Raw genomic sequence first — 17,473 nt, 5'->3', positions numbered from 1 at the left:
ATCAATGCGTGTTTTGCCTCTTTAAAGTGATTTAAAACGAAATATATTCATAATGGCTTGTTAAATTTAGTCCATTTTAGCATTGCGTGCATTTATTTAGTAACAGAGACGTCTCTGCTCAAATGTGGGTTTCAGATTCTCTATCTGTCCCAAAGCGGATGTGGTGATACGTGCATTCGGATTTGAAGCGCAGATGGCTAAACCGTCAATTTCCAGAGTGCGGATAGCTTCACCCCAGTGTTTTTTCATTATTTACCTGTATATGACTAGGCCTGTAGGTGACACAACATATCATTTACAATTATTTCTTACGTACAGTATGTCCACATCCGAGTGAAATTTACTTACGCTAAATCACAGCTTAGGAATTACTCTATTAAAGAAACTGGTAGGATATCACATGTAGTTCCAGCTGAAAAACATTATAGAATGACGGTTTAATGCAAAGGGTTTTTTTACCCTTTCGTTTTTCGTGGGTGGTCTTGGAACGCATCCCCCGCGAAAAACGAGGGATTACTGTATTTATAAGCCATTGTACATCACTCATAGTACTGCACACCCCTTAAACCTTATTTAAAATCTTTATGGAAACTGGCATAAATGAGGAAGAAAACCATGGCAGACTCTACATTCTTCCTTTCCAACTATCTTTGATATATTAATAATGCCAGTAAACCAACAAACATGTAACCACAGTGAGCCAGCCTACCCTGCTGAATTACTCCTGTCTGAACGTCTTACTTTCAAATCCACCTTAAATGCTTTGGCAGTGACAGTTAGCTAACGTTACTGTTGCATTACTTAAGGTGGAAGCGAAAAATTTAAACGCTTCTTAACGGACACCAGTCACCGGTCCGAATGTTAAATAATACACCTACATATAGTCAGCACAAAATGATTGCTCACACATTAAAATCATGCCCAACATACAGGAAAAACGTTCAGGAGTAAGTTATAATCCAGCGTCAGGTAATTTAAGGTGGAAGCGAAAAGTTGCAATACAATATTGAGCTTCTGGGCTAACTCAACGTTAAGAGTAAATCAGTAGTTTAAATTTACACAAGCATATAGTTAGCATAAGGGAAAACAGTATAAAATTACTTAACTTACTCAAAATTAATAATACTTAGCTACATGAGTTTTTTCCATTTCCCGCGTTGTCATGGCGGCCATTTTGGTTGTGGCTTTACAAACTCCATAACTACCATAATGCTTTGCGTGCTAGCTTTAGCAATTAGCTTCGCTTTTGTTTGCAGCAGCATCTTTCTGGGGAAAAAGCAGCACCCCATCTACAGATAGAGGGTAGGTTTATTTTGTGTGCATCAGTTTTTGTGCTGCATCAGTTTTTGTGCTTGCATTAGTTTTCTTTTTGTGCATTTGCCCTTCAGGGCCATCGTACTTAACTCTATCATCACCATGACAAAATTAATGGAAGCAGTGATGTGGAATAAATGATTATCATGATCATGTTTAATAAAAAAGTATTATTATTATCACAAATCCCATTTCCAGAAAAGTGGAGATTTTTTGTGAAATGCTATTTAAAAACAATAAGCTGAGATGTGTTAATTCTATTGAAGTTTAATTTATCTGACAAAGGCACAAATAACATTTTTCCAATGTATTCACGGAACAACTTGATCATTTTTGTAAATATAAAAACATTTAGAATTTGATGCCTGCAACACACTCCAAAAAATGGGACAGTTTCATATTTACCACTACATTACATTACCTTTCCTTTTAATTACAATGTTAAATCCTTTGGAAACTGAGAATACTTACTGTTAAATTGTTGGATACTGAAATTTTGCCTATTCTTGCTTCATAAAGATACTCAACAAATAATACATTAATAAAAGATGAAAAAGTCAAATGTAAATATAAAATATGAATATAAAATGAATATAAAAAAATGTAAGTCTGCAATTATTTGTCATTGTACAACTAAATATGTGTTCTGCATTTAACCCATCCGTGGCAGTGAACACACACACACACACACACACATATACACACAAGTGCACTAGAGGCTGGGCATTCACCCCCAGAACGGAGGACAGCCATCCCCGGTGCCCGGGGAGCAATTGTGGGTTCAGTGCCTTACTCAAGGGCAACCCAGTCATGGCACTGCCTGATTCTCCTATTTTTGGTGTGCCACAGGAGAAAGATCTAGACTGCAGGCAGGTCAGTCAAGCACACACGCCCTGTGTCTATGAAGCCATGATCTTTTGCTCTGTGAACTTATTTATTTATTTATTTATTTCATTGTGGGTGTTTTTGCATTGCACCACCTTCACTTTTCCCAGTGCATAAGCCATCTGAAATGAGCTTGGGTCCAGAGAAATTGTTAGGAGTTCCCCATAGGATTGCTGTATGGCTTTCTTTTTGTGTAAAAGAGTTTCAGGTCACATTTTGTTGATGCAATGGTGGACTAAGTTTTTTGAAGTACTTCCAAAACATGTGGCTATATTTATCACTATAGCATGACAGATACTTATGCAGTGCCATCTGAAGTCTCAAAGGTGATGCTCATTCAAGATTGGTGTCCAGTCTTACCCTAAATTAACTGGTATTTCTAGAGATTTCCTAAATAATTTTGTAGTACAATCTAGTAGATAGGGAGGCACTGTGGTGCAGCAGGTAGTGTCACAGTCACACAGCTCCAGGGACCTGCGTTCTCCCTGTGTCCGCATGGGTTTCCTCTGGGTGCTCCGGTTTCCTCCCACGGTCCACAAACAGTGGTAGGTGGATTGGCGACTCAAAAGTGTCTGTGTGAATGTGTGTGTCCCCTCCAGGGTGTGTTCCTGCCTTGTGCCCAGTGATTCTGGATAGGCTCCGGACCCACCGCGACCCTGAATTGAATAAGCGGTTTCAGACAATGAATGAATGAATGATAAAAAATGTATATACTTTGCAGGGGAATGCTCCTTTTCTAAATGTTATATTCTCCAGCTTAAAGTGTAATGCTTAAAAACAGTCAAACATGTATTTTCTATAAATGCGTATGTCCTTCCTATTGTGCTCCTGTCCCAATTTTTTTTGGGTGTGTTGTAGGCATCAAATAATTTTTTCATATATTTAAAAAACAGAATCAATTGGTCAGTGAAAACACTGGAAATCATTTCTTTGTGCACATGTCAGTCAAAAAAAGGTTTCTGGAAATGTGGCTTGTTTCACTATATTACAAGGAATATGCACTGTAAAGTTTCATTTTGTTTATAAAATTACAAGTCCTATGTTTCTTCTTTAGTTCAATCAGAATATTAATATTATTCAAAATTAATATCTTTGGCCCATGAAGTTGAAAACCCATATATTAATATGTTAGTATATTAATACATATAAATAAATATAATAAATATTAATAATCACCCATTTACCTATGGTTTTGTGCATAGGTTTGAGCACCTCAGTCTAATGAAAGAATATAATAGGTAATGGGTGAACATATGTTCTACACAGTTCACACTTTTGCATATTTTAATGCACAATGACTGTTTACTGACAAACTTTAACTTTGGGGAAGATTAAATCATACATTGTGGTGTGTGCAAAAGTAATGTCATATTATATAATGCAAGGTGTTTTTCCAATAGGTCCAAACCCATTAAATAAACATTACATCTGTATTAAAATGTGTTGGTGTGTACTCATTCATTCATTCATAGTCTGTAACCGCTCTGTAGAGAAATTATTCCCTTATCTTTAAAAAGACAATTATATAAAAAAATTAAATAGATGTTGCATATTAGTCTAGATGTTATACTGACAAATCCATTACAGAACAATAATTTGTGATTTGCTCATTTTTGATTAACTTGACTGGAAATTCATTCTTTGTACATTTATCAGTTTTATTAAGTTTTAAGAAACTCCAGAAATTAGAGATTGTTGACACTACAGATTCAAGAAACTATAGATTGTCGTTTTTATTGCATTTTACAAAGTGTCCCAACATTTCTGGATTCATAAAAACCATTTGCTGCCTAAAGAACAACATGTTTGGGCTTACCTGCAGATGCCGAGTGGATGAAGAGTATAAAAAACAGAATAGATTTCATTATACTTTTGATCTCATCACCTCTCAATAAGCAGCTGCTCCTAATCATTGGTCAAGGTTTTTCTTTAGAGCTTATACAAACTTCTGTGTCAGTAATGAGTCCCCCTTAAACAGCTGAATTAACTCTTAAGAGTCATTGGTGCTGTAGACCTACATCTGGTCTACTTCCTTCCCAGTAAACAAGGAACGTCCCTGGGCGTTTAAAATAGGTCTAAAAGTAGTCTCTCTGTCAAGGACATATTTTAAACGTCAATGGACGTCCAAAATCCATCTTAATAAGTTAGTTAAGTGGTGACCAATCGATAACGTCAGTGGACGTCCAAAATGCGTTTTATACAAGTAATTTATTTCGGGACCAATTAATAACATAAATGGACGTCCAAAATACGTCTAATATACGTCTTTTCAACTTTCATTTTCAACCTTAAGGTAACGTTGATTAGACATTTATAAAATGTTCGTAAAGTTTATTGTAATATATTTAATTTTATATATTTTTCATTTGGGGCGGCACGGTGGCGCAGCAGGTAGTGTCACAGTCACACAGCTCCAGCGACCTGGAGGTTGTGTTTGATTACCGCTCCTGGTGACTGTCTGTGAGGAGTTGGTGTGTTCTCCCCGTGTCTGCGTGGGTTTCCTCCGGGTGCTCCGGTTTCCTCCCACAGTCCAAAAACACACATTGGTAGGTGGATTGGCGACTCAAATGTGTCCGTAGGTGTGAATGAATGTGTGTGTGTGTCTGTGTTGCCCTGTGAAGGACTAGCGCCCCCTCCAGGGAGTGTTCCCGTCTTGCGCCCAGTGATTCCAGGTAGGCTCTGGACCCACCGCGACCCTGAACTGGATAAGGGTTACAGATAATGAATGAATGTTTTTCATTTCCAAAAGAAAAAAAAAAAAAAAAACCACCAAACAAAAACCGTTTTTAATGTCAATGTGTTATGTGCTCAGACCCTATAGTTTCAAAAAGGTGCATTTAAACAGATAATGTGCTTCATCAGAATGGATGTAGTACTTTTTACTAAAATCCTTAACGTTAACTACCTGATGTTATCATTCATACATATGCAGCTGACAGTCTAATTCAAACTCAGAAGGCAATAAATTAAAATGTATTGAACAAGTTAGATACAGTCGTCCCTCGCCACTTCGTGCTTCACCTTTCGAGGCTTCCGTGCATTGCGGATTTTTATAAAATATTAATGGAAAAAATAAATCGCGGATTTTCGCTATTTCGCGGGTTTTCTTCGGAACTCGATCGGCGGAATATATATATATTTGATTAATTTTTACATGAAAAAATAAAGGAATGTTGTAAATCTTAAATTATTACGAATTACAGTAAATTTGCATATATTCGGAAACAAATGGTTATTAGGGGAATGTGAAAGGTTTATGTAGTGTAAAAGTGTGGGGGAGGGTTTATTAAGCCTTAGAATAGTGTATAAATATTTAAATAAATATAGCGTCCCTACGGATTTTCGTTTATCGCGGGTGGTCCTGGAACATATACGAAACATTCATTATATATATATATATATATATATCACAGGCAGAGGCGATTGCTCTAAGACTGCAAGGGAAGCTCAGCTTCCCCTAAAATGTCAAAAAATAAGTGATCAAATATATACTGTTGTGTGTACATTGCATTGAATAAATATGCACTACAACGCGCTCAACTTTTGTTCAGAATCAGCTTCTTGTCACTGGTAAAGACGCGGCTTTCCTCTCAATCATTCCCTTCACGGTGCTTTAAACAGTGAGGACGCTGAGCGTCCACAGAGTTCAATAGTGAAGCAGCGAAGTGCAGCGAAACGAGACGAGTCATTGGATAAATGCTGGGCTTTGTCCCGCCCATCGGACGCTCAGCGTCTCTGGGGGTCTATGGGGCAGTGGGCTGACCTCGGCTGGCCCGGACGCTCAGCTTCTGCATGATGATTGGATGATCTGTCTGAGGCTTCTATTTCTGGTGGGGTTTTTTTTTTTGTAGCTGCTTGTGTTTGGAGACTGACTTCTATCACTTTTTCTGACTTCTATCGCAGTTTCTGTCCAGCGGGTGCTGCTGAGCCCCTCCACCGTCACAAAGCACTCACAGGCGGACACACTTCACATGGGCCAAGGCCGTTTAAGCAGCCTAGCTCTGCTGGCCATTGAGAGGACACTAGTCAAGTCCCTGGAATAGACGCCTTGTTGGTACGACAGGGTCACAGATCATTTTCTTGAACAGGAACGGAGGGTAGAATTTACGTATAAATAAACCGACACATTTTATGATGTAGGCCGAAATTGAGCTTCCCCTCCTTGAAAGACCAGCATCCACCACTGATATATATGGAAAGAGAGACTGGCCATTAAGATTTTTGATATGATCCAGTTTTGCCCCCTTAGAAAAAAAACTTTGGACACCCCTGAGCTATCCTCAACGCAGTGGTGTGTGGAAGAGACTTAACAAGGCGGCCAAGCTATCATCCATCCTAGACAACACCTCTCATCCACTGCATGAAACTGTGGGGTCTTTAATTGCAGCTCATTCATTAACACTCTTTCCCTGACAGTGTAAGAACAACCAATACCACAGGTGTGTTTATGTGTGCTTATTGACTATTGAACTATTGGTTTGTTGTTGTTGTTGTTTGTTTATATTTATTTACTTATTTATGTACACCCCCCCAAGTAACAATACATTTTCCCAAGAGTTTCAATAAAGCCTTTTCTTATCTAATATTATCTACTTTATCATCTTATATACTCTCATTCATCTTACAAAACCTTATATTCTAATTCTGAGTGGCTTCATTAAAAATGGATTTACTCAGTTTTGTTTACACTCCAATTTCTCTTGCTCGCCCTGTGACAACTTTTAATACAATTGTATTGTTGTATTTGGCACTACTGTCATTTCATTTTGGAATGCGCCATGTTCTGAAGTAACTATTGCGTTCCTCACTCTGCACACCTCTGTCGAGATGGAACTGCAGTAATTGATTTTGACTTTTGTCTATTTTATTACTACAGATATTAAATAATTAAAGATTACATATATCAGTATAGAGCTGTGTTCTTCCCAATAATGTCTCGCGAAAAAGTCTTATTCTAAAACTCTATAACTATTATTTTTACTGAAAATGCTTCATTACTTAAAAGACATATAGGCTTCATAAGAATACAAGAAACACAGTAGGCTGATTGTGCAATAATTAAATAAATAAATGCACACTTCCTCTTGAGGAAAGGTTTTTGGTGTTCCTGGATTATCTTGTGTTATTGTTCGACAGCAGGGGTTAAAACAGCTGGACTACAAAGAGGCAAGTGGCAATAAAAAACATTTAACAAAAAAATCAATTTTATTTTACTATTTTTAGTTATTGATTATTACCGCGATGTCGCTTGATCACTTCCTGTTTTTTAAAGGAACCGTAACAATAAGTAAAGCTCGAGTTACAAAACTTGGGTGACAAATAAAAGCCTACGTTTCGTACTAGTCCTAATCTTTCCTTTATATCGTCGAATATTTGTGATAAATATCGATGTTTAGTTTTTCCGAGTCTGCGCATGCGCACCGGAGGAAATCACGTGCCTTTAAATGTACATAAATATTTGTTGACTAAATAAATCTGTTTTTATTTTTCTTTTAATAAAGATTGCTTTGAATCCTTTGATTTTAAGAAACTATTGAATATATTATATGCTTTCAAATTGGTAACATGGTTTTACACGAGTATGATCATAATGACGTTTCAACCATATACTGTATATAAAATGATTAATTTAATAAGACATCTTTGTGGTTCACATAAACATATTTGTGTCTACAGAAATGATGGACGTGAGGATACTGGGCGTTGCCTTAAAGATGCAGCTGTTTTTTGGTATGTACAGTATGTCTGTGTATTATAAACAGTCTACAAAACTACAAAGTGCTGCTGTATGGTTAGTGGAGCTGATAAAATGGACAATGAATTTAGATATGCGGTAGGTGTAGGATATACAGCTAGAAGTTAGTTGTGTAGTCATTTTTTTGAATCAATAGCCTCAGAGCTAGCTTAATATGCAAATTTTGTAACCAGGTTTAGGTCTAGTCTATTGAAAAGTATCAAATTAATGAACACAAAAAAGATAATAAAAATATCTTAAATGTTATAAAATGCTAAAACATTCTATTTGATGCTGACAGTTTGTAGTTACATTAGCAACAACAACTGAGACATCGTGTTTTGTTTTTCTACAGTTTTTTCTTCAGCATCAGCATTCAATTTCACAATGGTGAAGCTTCATGAGGCTGCCTTTCTACCCTGCTATCACAGCTGCTCTGGTCTGGTAACATGGAGCATGCCTGGTAATAAAGACGTTCTGGCTCAGTGTAACCGAATGTCTTGCCAATTCAAGGAGGGATTTCACATGTCCCATGGTCAGTACCTTCAGGGAAACCTGTCCCTCACCATTCATGATGCTGACTTTAGTAAGAAGAGCTGGTACACATGTACGTGTGGCGGTCAGATCATCTGTGATGTGAGTCTACGGCTAGAGCGTAAGTAGAAACCAAAATAATTATTGAATAATTTCTAGGTTACTAGAGTAATGTTAAGTTTGAGCCTTTAAGAAAGCATTCAGTCAGGCACAAAATAGCAAACTACATTTACAAAGGTGATAAATTATTATTTGTTGATATATCACAGGGTTTAGCTCACTTACGATTAAGAAAAACTGCTTTTTAGGTCCTGAATGAAACAGTTTATTCTACACAGAGTATGTCACACTTGAAAAAAATAGAGTAATGCTGTATCCCTGATAAATGTAGACCACTATATCTGATTAGTGAACTCTGGATAAGAACTTCTGCTAAAAGCTGTGAATGTAAATGTAGACCACTAGGTGTCAGTGATCTACTGTCTCCTAGCATTAAAAATGTAAATTAATCAAAACGACTAATTTTTTCCTCCATAAGCTTTCAGTTTCCCGGTTGTTGTCCAGACTGGAGGGCCCCTCTCCCTGGACTTTCCCAACTCAGATGACATTGAAGTGGCCTTCAAGAGGATAGACAATCCACAGAGCTCTAGACTCTGTACCATTAAGGGAGATAGACTTCAGTGTGAGTCTGCATATGAGAAGAGGGTGATGCTCAGTTCTACTCTACAGCTAAAACAGGTGAAGAGCCGTGATGGAGGCATCTACATCATACGAGACATCAAGAATGACGAGGTCATCGGGATGTACAATGTCACTGTGGAAGGTGTGCCTCAATTTCATTCTCTAGACCTGAGCAGTATTTTCATATATAGTGCAACGTAACAGCATATAAACCTTTAGCTGATGAGCCCTATAATAACAATCATCTTATTTCATAAATGTATTTTTGCAGTTCTTTGAATTTGTGCTTTTGATCTAAAACTATAGATATTGATGACATGACTTAGATGGACATGGGTGATTGCTATATGACCCATCCCTACAGTTCTCCTAGGGAGGACTTCTATACAATCTATGGAACAAAACATATGTACATCTCGGAGTGAAATAATTTTACCTTTTTGTGTTTATTATTATAGGATCAAGTTCACATACCAATGACAGCCTTTCAGTTGAAGGTATGTTTGATGCTTATTTTCAAGTTCTTATAAACTCTTATTGACTAGAGCATAAGAACATTTGCCTGAGGAATTATGCTTCAGTGAACTCAGTCAACTCAGAAGGCAGTAAAGCATTTTAAACAAGCTAGCTGCATACACTAACATCCCAAGCATTTTCTGTATATTTTATTTATATTTATATGGCATTTAATCAACTTGAAATTTTGAGGTGGTGAAATATTCTTATTTAAAAAATTCAGACCCATTCAAACTCATTAAAATCTTAAAAGTTCAGATAAAAAATACAAATCCATGACAGAGGTCAACCATATGGGTTCCTCAGGAAAAGTAAACTTTCAAAAAATGATCAGTGTATTCTTCTCACACCCACCAGTCACAGCTGTCCCACTCTGTCCTAATTCCTGCCGAAGGAAGTGGCCTAAGGCCTTCCTTGAAGTGTGCGCATTGATGACACTGCATAAGGGTGAGCAAAGAGGCAAAGAGCGCATTCCAAAGAGGGTTTTAATACTATACAAGTATATACAATGAATTCTGAAAGTCTCCACTCCCCTTTACTTTTTTTTTACATGTTATGTTGCAAAAAAGGAAAAACTAAAGTATTGCATTGACATACGTATTCAGACCCTTTACTGAGTTGAAGCACCTTTCTCAGTGATTACAGTCTTGTGATGCCACAAGGTTTGGGCACCTGGGTTTTACCACTTTTTGCAGACACTCTCAAACTCTGTCAGCTTGGATGGGGACCATTCATGAACAGCCATTTTCAGGTCTCTCCAGAGATGTTTGATTGGGTTCAAGTCAGGGCTCTGTCTCAGCCACTCATACCCAATCACAAAGTTGTCCCTATACCACCCCTGTGTTTTCTTGGCTGTGTGCTTAGGGTCATTGGCTTGTTGGAAGGTGAACCTTGGTCCAGTCTGAAGTCCCAAGTGCTCTGGAATAGGTTTTCATTAATAATATCTCTGTACATTGCTCCATTCAATCTCCCCTCAACATTGACCAGTCTCCCTGTCCCAGCCACTGACAAACACCCCAATGATGCTGCCACCGCCATGGTTCACAGTGGGGATGGTATTGGGCAGGTAATGAGATACACCTGGTTTCCTCCAGACATGGTGCTTAGAATTGAGGCCAAAAAGTTAAATCTTGTTTTCATCAGACCAGAGAATCTTGTTTCTTACAGTCTAAGAGTCTTTCAGGGCCTTTTTTGGTGTATTTTACTGTGAAGAGATTTCTGTGTGGACACTCTGCCATAAAGCCCAGATTAGTGGAGTGTTGCAGTGATTTGCTGACCTTCTGGAAGTTTCTTCCATCTGCACAGAGGAGCTCAACCAGAGTGACCATGGGTTCTTGGTCACTTCTATTTCCAAGGCCCTTCTCTCCCGATTACTTAATGTGGTGGGGCATCCAACTCTAGGAAGAGTCTTGCTTGTTCCAAACTTCTTCCATTTAAGAATTACAAAGGCCACTGTATTCTTTTCAGCAGTAATGTGTGTTGTCCTCTCCAGGTCTGTGCCTCCACACAATCCAGTCTCTGAGCTATGCAGGCAGTTCTTTCCTCCTCATGGCTTAGTCTTTGCTCTGATATGCATTGTTAACTGAGACCTGAATTTACAAGTGGACTCCAGTCAGGGTGTAGAAACATCTCAAAGATGATCGAGAAGAATAAATAATAAAAGTGTCATAAATAAGTGTCTGAATTATGTTCTTGTGAAATTATTTTTCCTTCATAAAAATGTGCAAACACTTCTAAAATTCTGTTTTCACTTTCTCATTATAGGATATAGAGTGTAGCTTGATATGGTGGTGGGGGGTGTTGATATTTCTTTTATAATTATTATTTTAGCACAAGTGTTAAACATAAAATGTGAAAAATCCTGAAAATTTTATTACTTTGTTAATATACTGTAAAAGTGTACGGATTTAATAATATTTAAAATGTCATTGAAAGTATGCAATCTTTACAGTTCCTCACTAGTTTCTTGTATTAACTAGTTGACTGTCAGGACTGGATTGACTCCCTGGTGCAGACACAAATGCAATAACAGACTATTAAAACAAAGACAATGAAATGAGACAAAACTAAACGTGGCTAACTAGAAGGGCCGATACAGAGAGAACTAGACAAAGATAAATAGACTTCGATACTGTTACAGCCTGTCTAGGTAAGCTGAAACAAAAAATAAATAAATAAATAAAATAAAAAGTCTCCCCCAACTCCTCACACTTCAATCCCTCCAGACCAAGAAAACCACACAATGTCACAAGACTCCAGTCTCAATGTTTTATTGACTGCAAGGCTATAATGGAAGCAAAGCATCAGGAGTGATCTAGGCCCAAAATAATCAAAACCCCTTTCCACCCAACATCTATTACTTACCTAACCAAAAATAATTAAGAAAGAAAATACAAAAACATAACCTAACTCCCTAACAAACAGAAACAATTCAACCCCTTTATGGAAAAGAAATAAGGCTACACCCCCTACAGCTTCCAATCTAGTAGGATAACTATTGAGTTAACACTACATTAGGTAGCTGAATCACACACAATAGCATGTCAACATACACACACAAGCCTTAGTCTGACAGGAAGAAGCAACGGCAAGGAGGAAGAGGAGGAGCTTCTTTCAATCAACCACCGGGGCTTTATATCTGTTCCGCCTTAATACTGTCAGCCAACCAGAGCACGGTTCCTGCAGCAAATCAGCAGCAGCACCTGAGGCATTTACTCAGAGAGTAGAGAAACACAAAACACACAAATAAGTCACTAGACGTAACAGATACTTAGAGAGACTTGGACAGCGAGACTGAGAGAGACCTTGACTAGGAGACAGTTACAGATTCTTTAACACAGGACCTTAAAGACAGAGAGAACTAGACAGGGTCACAGACTGAGAGACCAACAGACTAGAGAGATGGGGAAATACTAACAGATTATATATAGAAGGAACCTAACAGGCTAGGGAGAGGTATAAAAACTAACTAGAGGTACAAACAGACTAGAAGGGGAAGAGAAAGAAACAGACAGACAAGACACACACACACAAAGTGCAACCCAAACAGTAGAACACAGGCATAAACAGGAACTGACAGACGACGAAACAGACAGACAAAACCAGCATAAGAAGGGAAATGTTCAAGAAAGAAACACTAACAGAAGGGAACATAAATACACACCACAGACAAGGAACACCTGGGACAGTTAAAGAGAGGGAAGGATATAAAGGTGTCACAATGAGAGGGTGGAGCTAAGGCAGGACTAGGGTGGAGACAGAAACAATAACAAACAAAGCAGACACAGGAAAAGCAGACACAGGGCCAGGGCTTGACAGACTGAATGTCTTTTCAGTTCACTGTAGTTTCTGTGGTGTAGTTACGAACAGACAATTACAGGCTTTCCATGATCATACACTGTCCTGAACTGCTTGACATATGTTTATATCACTATGGCAAGTTAAACAAGCCTTTTCTAAAATGACACTCAAACATCTAGTTTAAAGGAGAAAACTGATCATGACAGGAATGGATTAAATATTTCTAAATTAAATTGTATTCAACAGAATAACGGATAAAGGGACAGGGTTTCACTGTAGAGGTGAACTGTTCAGAAGGCAGTACCAGTCAGATTTGTTCAGTTAAGCACTGCACTTCTTCACTCTGTAGGAGTTTACTTTTCCTGAGAATCCCGATGGTTTGCATCTGGCCTAGATTTGTATTTTTGAGAACTGCATTTTTAAGATATTAATTTATGGTTTTGAATTTTTAAAAATCTGGATTTTTTTAATAAGAATTTTTGAAATTTAAATATTTCATCACATCAAAAATTAAAATGTATTAAACAGCATACAAATATAATTTAAATATTTAAAAATTTCAGATACATTTCTGGAAGTAAAACCTAATTTTTACATTTGGTCGAGTAAAAAATAAGAAATGGAATATCCATTGTTTTTTCATTTTAAAAATGTAATATTTCTACTACTGTAAATTTGTTGAACCTGTCTGCACATTAAATAGTGAATAAAGTGTCATAACACTTTCTTTCCCAAACAGTCAGATATGATTTTGTAATTAAAACTCAATGAATTTAGTGTAATTAAGGTTTAGAATAAGCTTCCTTTGGGATATATTACTTTGGTACTAGCGTGAGAAATATTGCTGATGGCTGATGCATTTTCATTACATGCAGACTACATGACTGCAGTGGCAATATGTAAATGTAAAAAAGTGTAAATGTTGACACTGCTGCTCTGTGAGTTTTGGTATAATGTCGGTGCTTAACTAAGTAATTTAGTGGAAAGTTTACGTATGTCTATGGTTTATGTGTAGAGGTACATCATGCCTCCTCTGATAGTACAGTCCAACCACTCTTATTACAAGAAGCAGAAAATTAGAAAATGTAATTCATTTTCTTGAGACTCATATTTTGAGGTGCAAAAATGAAGCATAGCAAAGTAGGACAAATGAATTAAATCATTTATTTTCTTACAGTCCTAAATTAAACAATGAAAAAATAAAATGTTACATCAAATTTTCGGTTTCCTTTTTTATTGTTCGAGAGTTTTAAAACAGAATCTCTGGCTTTAGTTCACCTCTGTGGATGTGGGATCTGACATATTCCACCAGATAAAAACAGAACTGTGATAAACAATGAAATACAATAGCAGCATGTTGTTGCAGAGACTAAAGTGTGCTGAAAATGCACAAATACGTGTGTACTGTATTGCACAAATAGTGTATAAATCCTGTGTACATTTAGTCCACTCAGGATAATCTGCATCATGTGCTTGAGTAATAGTTTTGACTCTTCACTGCTGTTTTTAGGAATTCCACGGAGCCAGTACGTGTTTGTTCAAACTCTGGCGGCTGTGTTTGGGGGACTTCTGGTTGTTGCCATTCTGGTGATTGCGGTGCTGATTGACCAGAACAGGAGACTGCAGAAATGCCAGCAAAGAACGGAGAAACCCACAATGAACATGCAGCAATTACAGCAACAACAACAACAGGAACCGCTCAGTAAAGAACTTGAAGTCCACAGTCCAGTGATGGAGACCGTGAATGTAGAGAAGAAAAATAATCATGATTCAAAAGATGAAACAGAGAGAAGTGATGATGAAGGTCAACTGCTGATGGCATATTCTTCTGTAAATGCATTTACGGTCACAGAGGAGCCGCAACTTTCTGTCTCTGACTCCTGCTCTCATTATCCAGACCAGTCACAAAACACTGTGTTTGAGTGACTCTTGTCCAATGAAGTATGGAAATAATTCTTGGCTTACAAAAAAAAAAAACCCTTCGATTTATAGTCTGAAAAGGTATTTATTAGTATTAATACCATATTCAGTTTATAAAAAATAAAAACTAATTTATAATTAATTGGGTACAAGGCAGGAATACACCCTGGAGGGGGTGCCAGTCCTTCACAGGGCAACACACACACAAACACACACCTACGGACACTTTTAAGTCACCAATCCACCTACCAACATGTGTTTTTGGACCGTGGGAGGAAACCAGAGCACCCGGAGGAAACCCACACGGACACAGGGAGTACACACCAAACTCCTCACAGACAGTCACCTGGAGCGGGACTCGAACCCACAACCTCTGTAACTGTGACACAACCTGCTGCGCCACTGTGCCGCCCCTCACTGCCTCAGTTAGTGTTAAATAACTGGTCACCAGCTGAAACATAATCACCCATGCAGTAATTATCCAATGGGAGTCTCTTACCTATTTGCGTAGATAAATCCAGGTAGTGACCTTTTTTTGGGCCACTCCTTTTTAATAATAAGTAGTCCATACAACCATCAGATCTCAGTTCAGTGTTCACCATACAATGTGCCTATGAAATAGGTACATAATAGTGTGATAAACATTGAACTGAGATCCGATGGTTTTATGAACTACTTTTGAGAAATGGCCATTTTATGAAGCAGTAAACTTGACTCATTATTAAACACAATGGACACTTATGGGGATACCGAAATATCACTTCATATTTCATAGGTACATAGTGTGGTAAACACTGAACTGATATCTGTTGGTTGTATGGACTACTTATTAAAAATGACCATTTTATAAAGCACTAAACTTGACTCGTCATTACAAACAGTGGAAAACTATGGGTATTTTGAATGCCATTTACTCAAAAACTATACAGTAATATCACTTCATATTTCATAGGCTCACAGTACGGCAAACACTGAACTGATGTCTGTTGGTTTTATGGACTACTTATTAGAAATGACCATTTTAGAAAGCAGCAAACTTGACCTATGTTTAAAAATAATGGACAATTGGGGATTTTGGATGCCATTTACTCAAAACTTATACAGCAACATCACTTCATATTTACTGATATCTGTTGGATTTGAGTATTTATTAGAAACGATCATTTTATAAACCGCTTAAATGTGGTTACTTTTCCTTTAAAACTGGTCGGTCTTTACGCGTAGAGTATTAGCTCAGTCCCTATCTGCGAACTAAAGTCGGCCGTGCTCAGTTCAGTCAGCACCGCTGCATTGTTTAAGGTGGAAAGGAAAGTTAACATTTGACGTTGGCGAATATACCGCCAGAATTCAAAGAATTTCGAAGTGACCATGGTTTAAACCGAGAAATACGAACTACAGACCCACAGCGGTGTCCCCGTCGTTGCAGCCAATGAACGAACTGAAGCATTTCCGACCTTTGGTTTCTTCGCCACATTTAGCTGAAGTTGTTTGTAAGAGAATCTGAAGCTGACCCTTCACCCAAATACACACATATATACACACACACACACACGTGAAAACAAATGGAAACAAGCTCACAGACTCTCACAGAGGACTGTTAAAAAGAAACAGTTAAAGACACATGCACTAACACTTATATATTAACAAACATTTGCACATGTTCACGCACTCAGAGACAGAGGGAAACGGATGGAACCAAGATCCAAGACTCTCAGTCAGGTAAGAACTGTTAAAATGAAGGTTTGGTCACTGACAGATGAAAGAGGATCTAAACAAGAATCTGAAAACTGGTGCAAAGAGGCACAGAGACACTCGCAGGTGTGTAAAAGATACAAATTGTATCCAAAAGATTTTTAAACTACACTGAACGACAGGCAAAATAAAATAAAATGGATTAATTAATGACAATGCCACTTACAGACGAGTAAAAAGTTCCAACAGTGTATAAACGGTGACCGTCATATTACTCACGAGTACACCTCGTGAACACAGTGGTAACAGTGACCGTTACAAATTGATTAAAAAGTTATAAATAAGAGAACGACAGATTGGCACGGAGTCGTCATCGTTCTGTCCTGTCTGCTGTCTTGGCTGGAGAATCGTCGTTTTTAGTCCCTCCAGAGCGAACAAAGCTGCTACTGGTCTCAGGTTTGTTTGTCTTCTTTTAATTTTAAATACTGTTTTTGTAGAACCTCCTCAAAACAGATTAAGAAACTCACTGATTTAATGTGCGAACGATAAATATGAGCTCCGCCACTGCAGATACGCGTTTATCTCTCAGGTTTGAGAATATAATGCACTGAAAGTAGTTTATGAGACATGTTTACAGTCCGCTACAGGAAATCTAACGGAAATGATGTATGCGTTGTGGTGTTTCTTTCGCGGGAAAGTAAAATCGCATCTTCTTTTCAGTCTGGGAAAGCGTTTTACTGACAAGTGTAACCTGAAACCCAGGGCCATCGTGTAGAGAACCAAAATAAGAATCCACAAAATTAAATTTAGTAAGGGACTGTTATTAAAACCAAGTTTTAAAAAAACAATATTGTAAACAGAATATTTCCATATTGCAGAGTGTGACTATTAATGACT

The 17,473-nt window shown here is 37.7% G+C and overlaps 2 protein-coding genes across 5 annotated transcripts in view; both read left to right on the top strand.

The window, feature by feature from the left end:
- Positions 1-7,282: 7,282 nt before the first annotated feature.
- Positions 7,283-14,890, top strand: LOC136676300 (uncharacterized). Its single transcript, XM_066653190.1, has 6 exons — positions 7,283-7,365; positions 7,876-7,929; positions 8,289-8,588; positions 9,006-9,290; positions 9,607-9,645; positions 14,475-14,890. Exons 2-6 carry the CDS (start codon positions 7,878-7,880, stop codon positions 14,888-14,890), a joined length of 1,092 nt encoding a protein of 363 aa, XP_066509287.1. The 5' UTR covers positions 7,283-7,365; positions 7,876-7,877.
- A 1,638-nt stretch (positions 14,891-16,528) lies between these two features.
- Positions 16,529-17,473, top strand: part of LOC136676299 (acetyl-CoA carboxylase 2-like) — a 47,359-nt gene continuing 46,414 nt past the window's right edge. For 3 of the 4 annotated variants that reach the window (XM_066653189.1, XM_066653188.1, XM_066653186.1), the window contains exon 1: positions 16,529-16,603. The gene's annotated coding sequence lies outside the window, so the exon portion shown is untranslated. Of the gene's footprint in view, positions 16,604-16,959; positions 17,033-17,473 lie in introns of those variants that run through there. The other variant, XM_066653187.1, reaches the window with a different exon arrangement.

This window comes from Hoplias malabaricus, chromosome X2 (genome assembly GCF_029633855.1).
Source record: "Hoplias malabaricus isolate fHopMal1 chromosome X2, fHopMal1.hap1, whole genome shotgun sequence".
Lineage (NCBI taxonomy): Eukaryota > Metazoa > Chordata > Actinopteri > Characiformes > Erythrinidae > Hoplias > Hoplias malabaricus.
Note: the sequence above shows the minus strand (reverse complement) of the source record. Positions and strands in the feature narration are given on the sequence as shown.

What these genes read in the sequence shown, in the direction of transcription:
- LOC136676300 (XM_066653190.1), top strand. Translation starts at nt 7,878, where the DNA reads ATGATGGACGTGAGGATACTGGGCGTTGCCTTAAAGATGCAGCTGTTT. An exon ending in GTACAATGTCACTGTGGAAG is followed by an intron (nt 9,291 to 9,606) that starts GTGTGCCTCAAT and finishes TTATTATTATAG; the next exon opens with GATCAAGTTCACATACCAAT. An exon ending in TGACAGCCTTTCAGTTGAAG is followed by an intron (nt 9,646 to 14,474) that starts GTATGTTTGATG and finishes TGCTGTTTTTAG; the next exon opens with GAATTCCACGGAGCCAGTAC.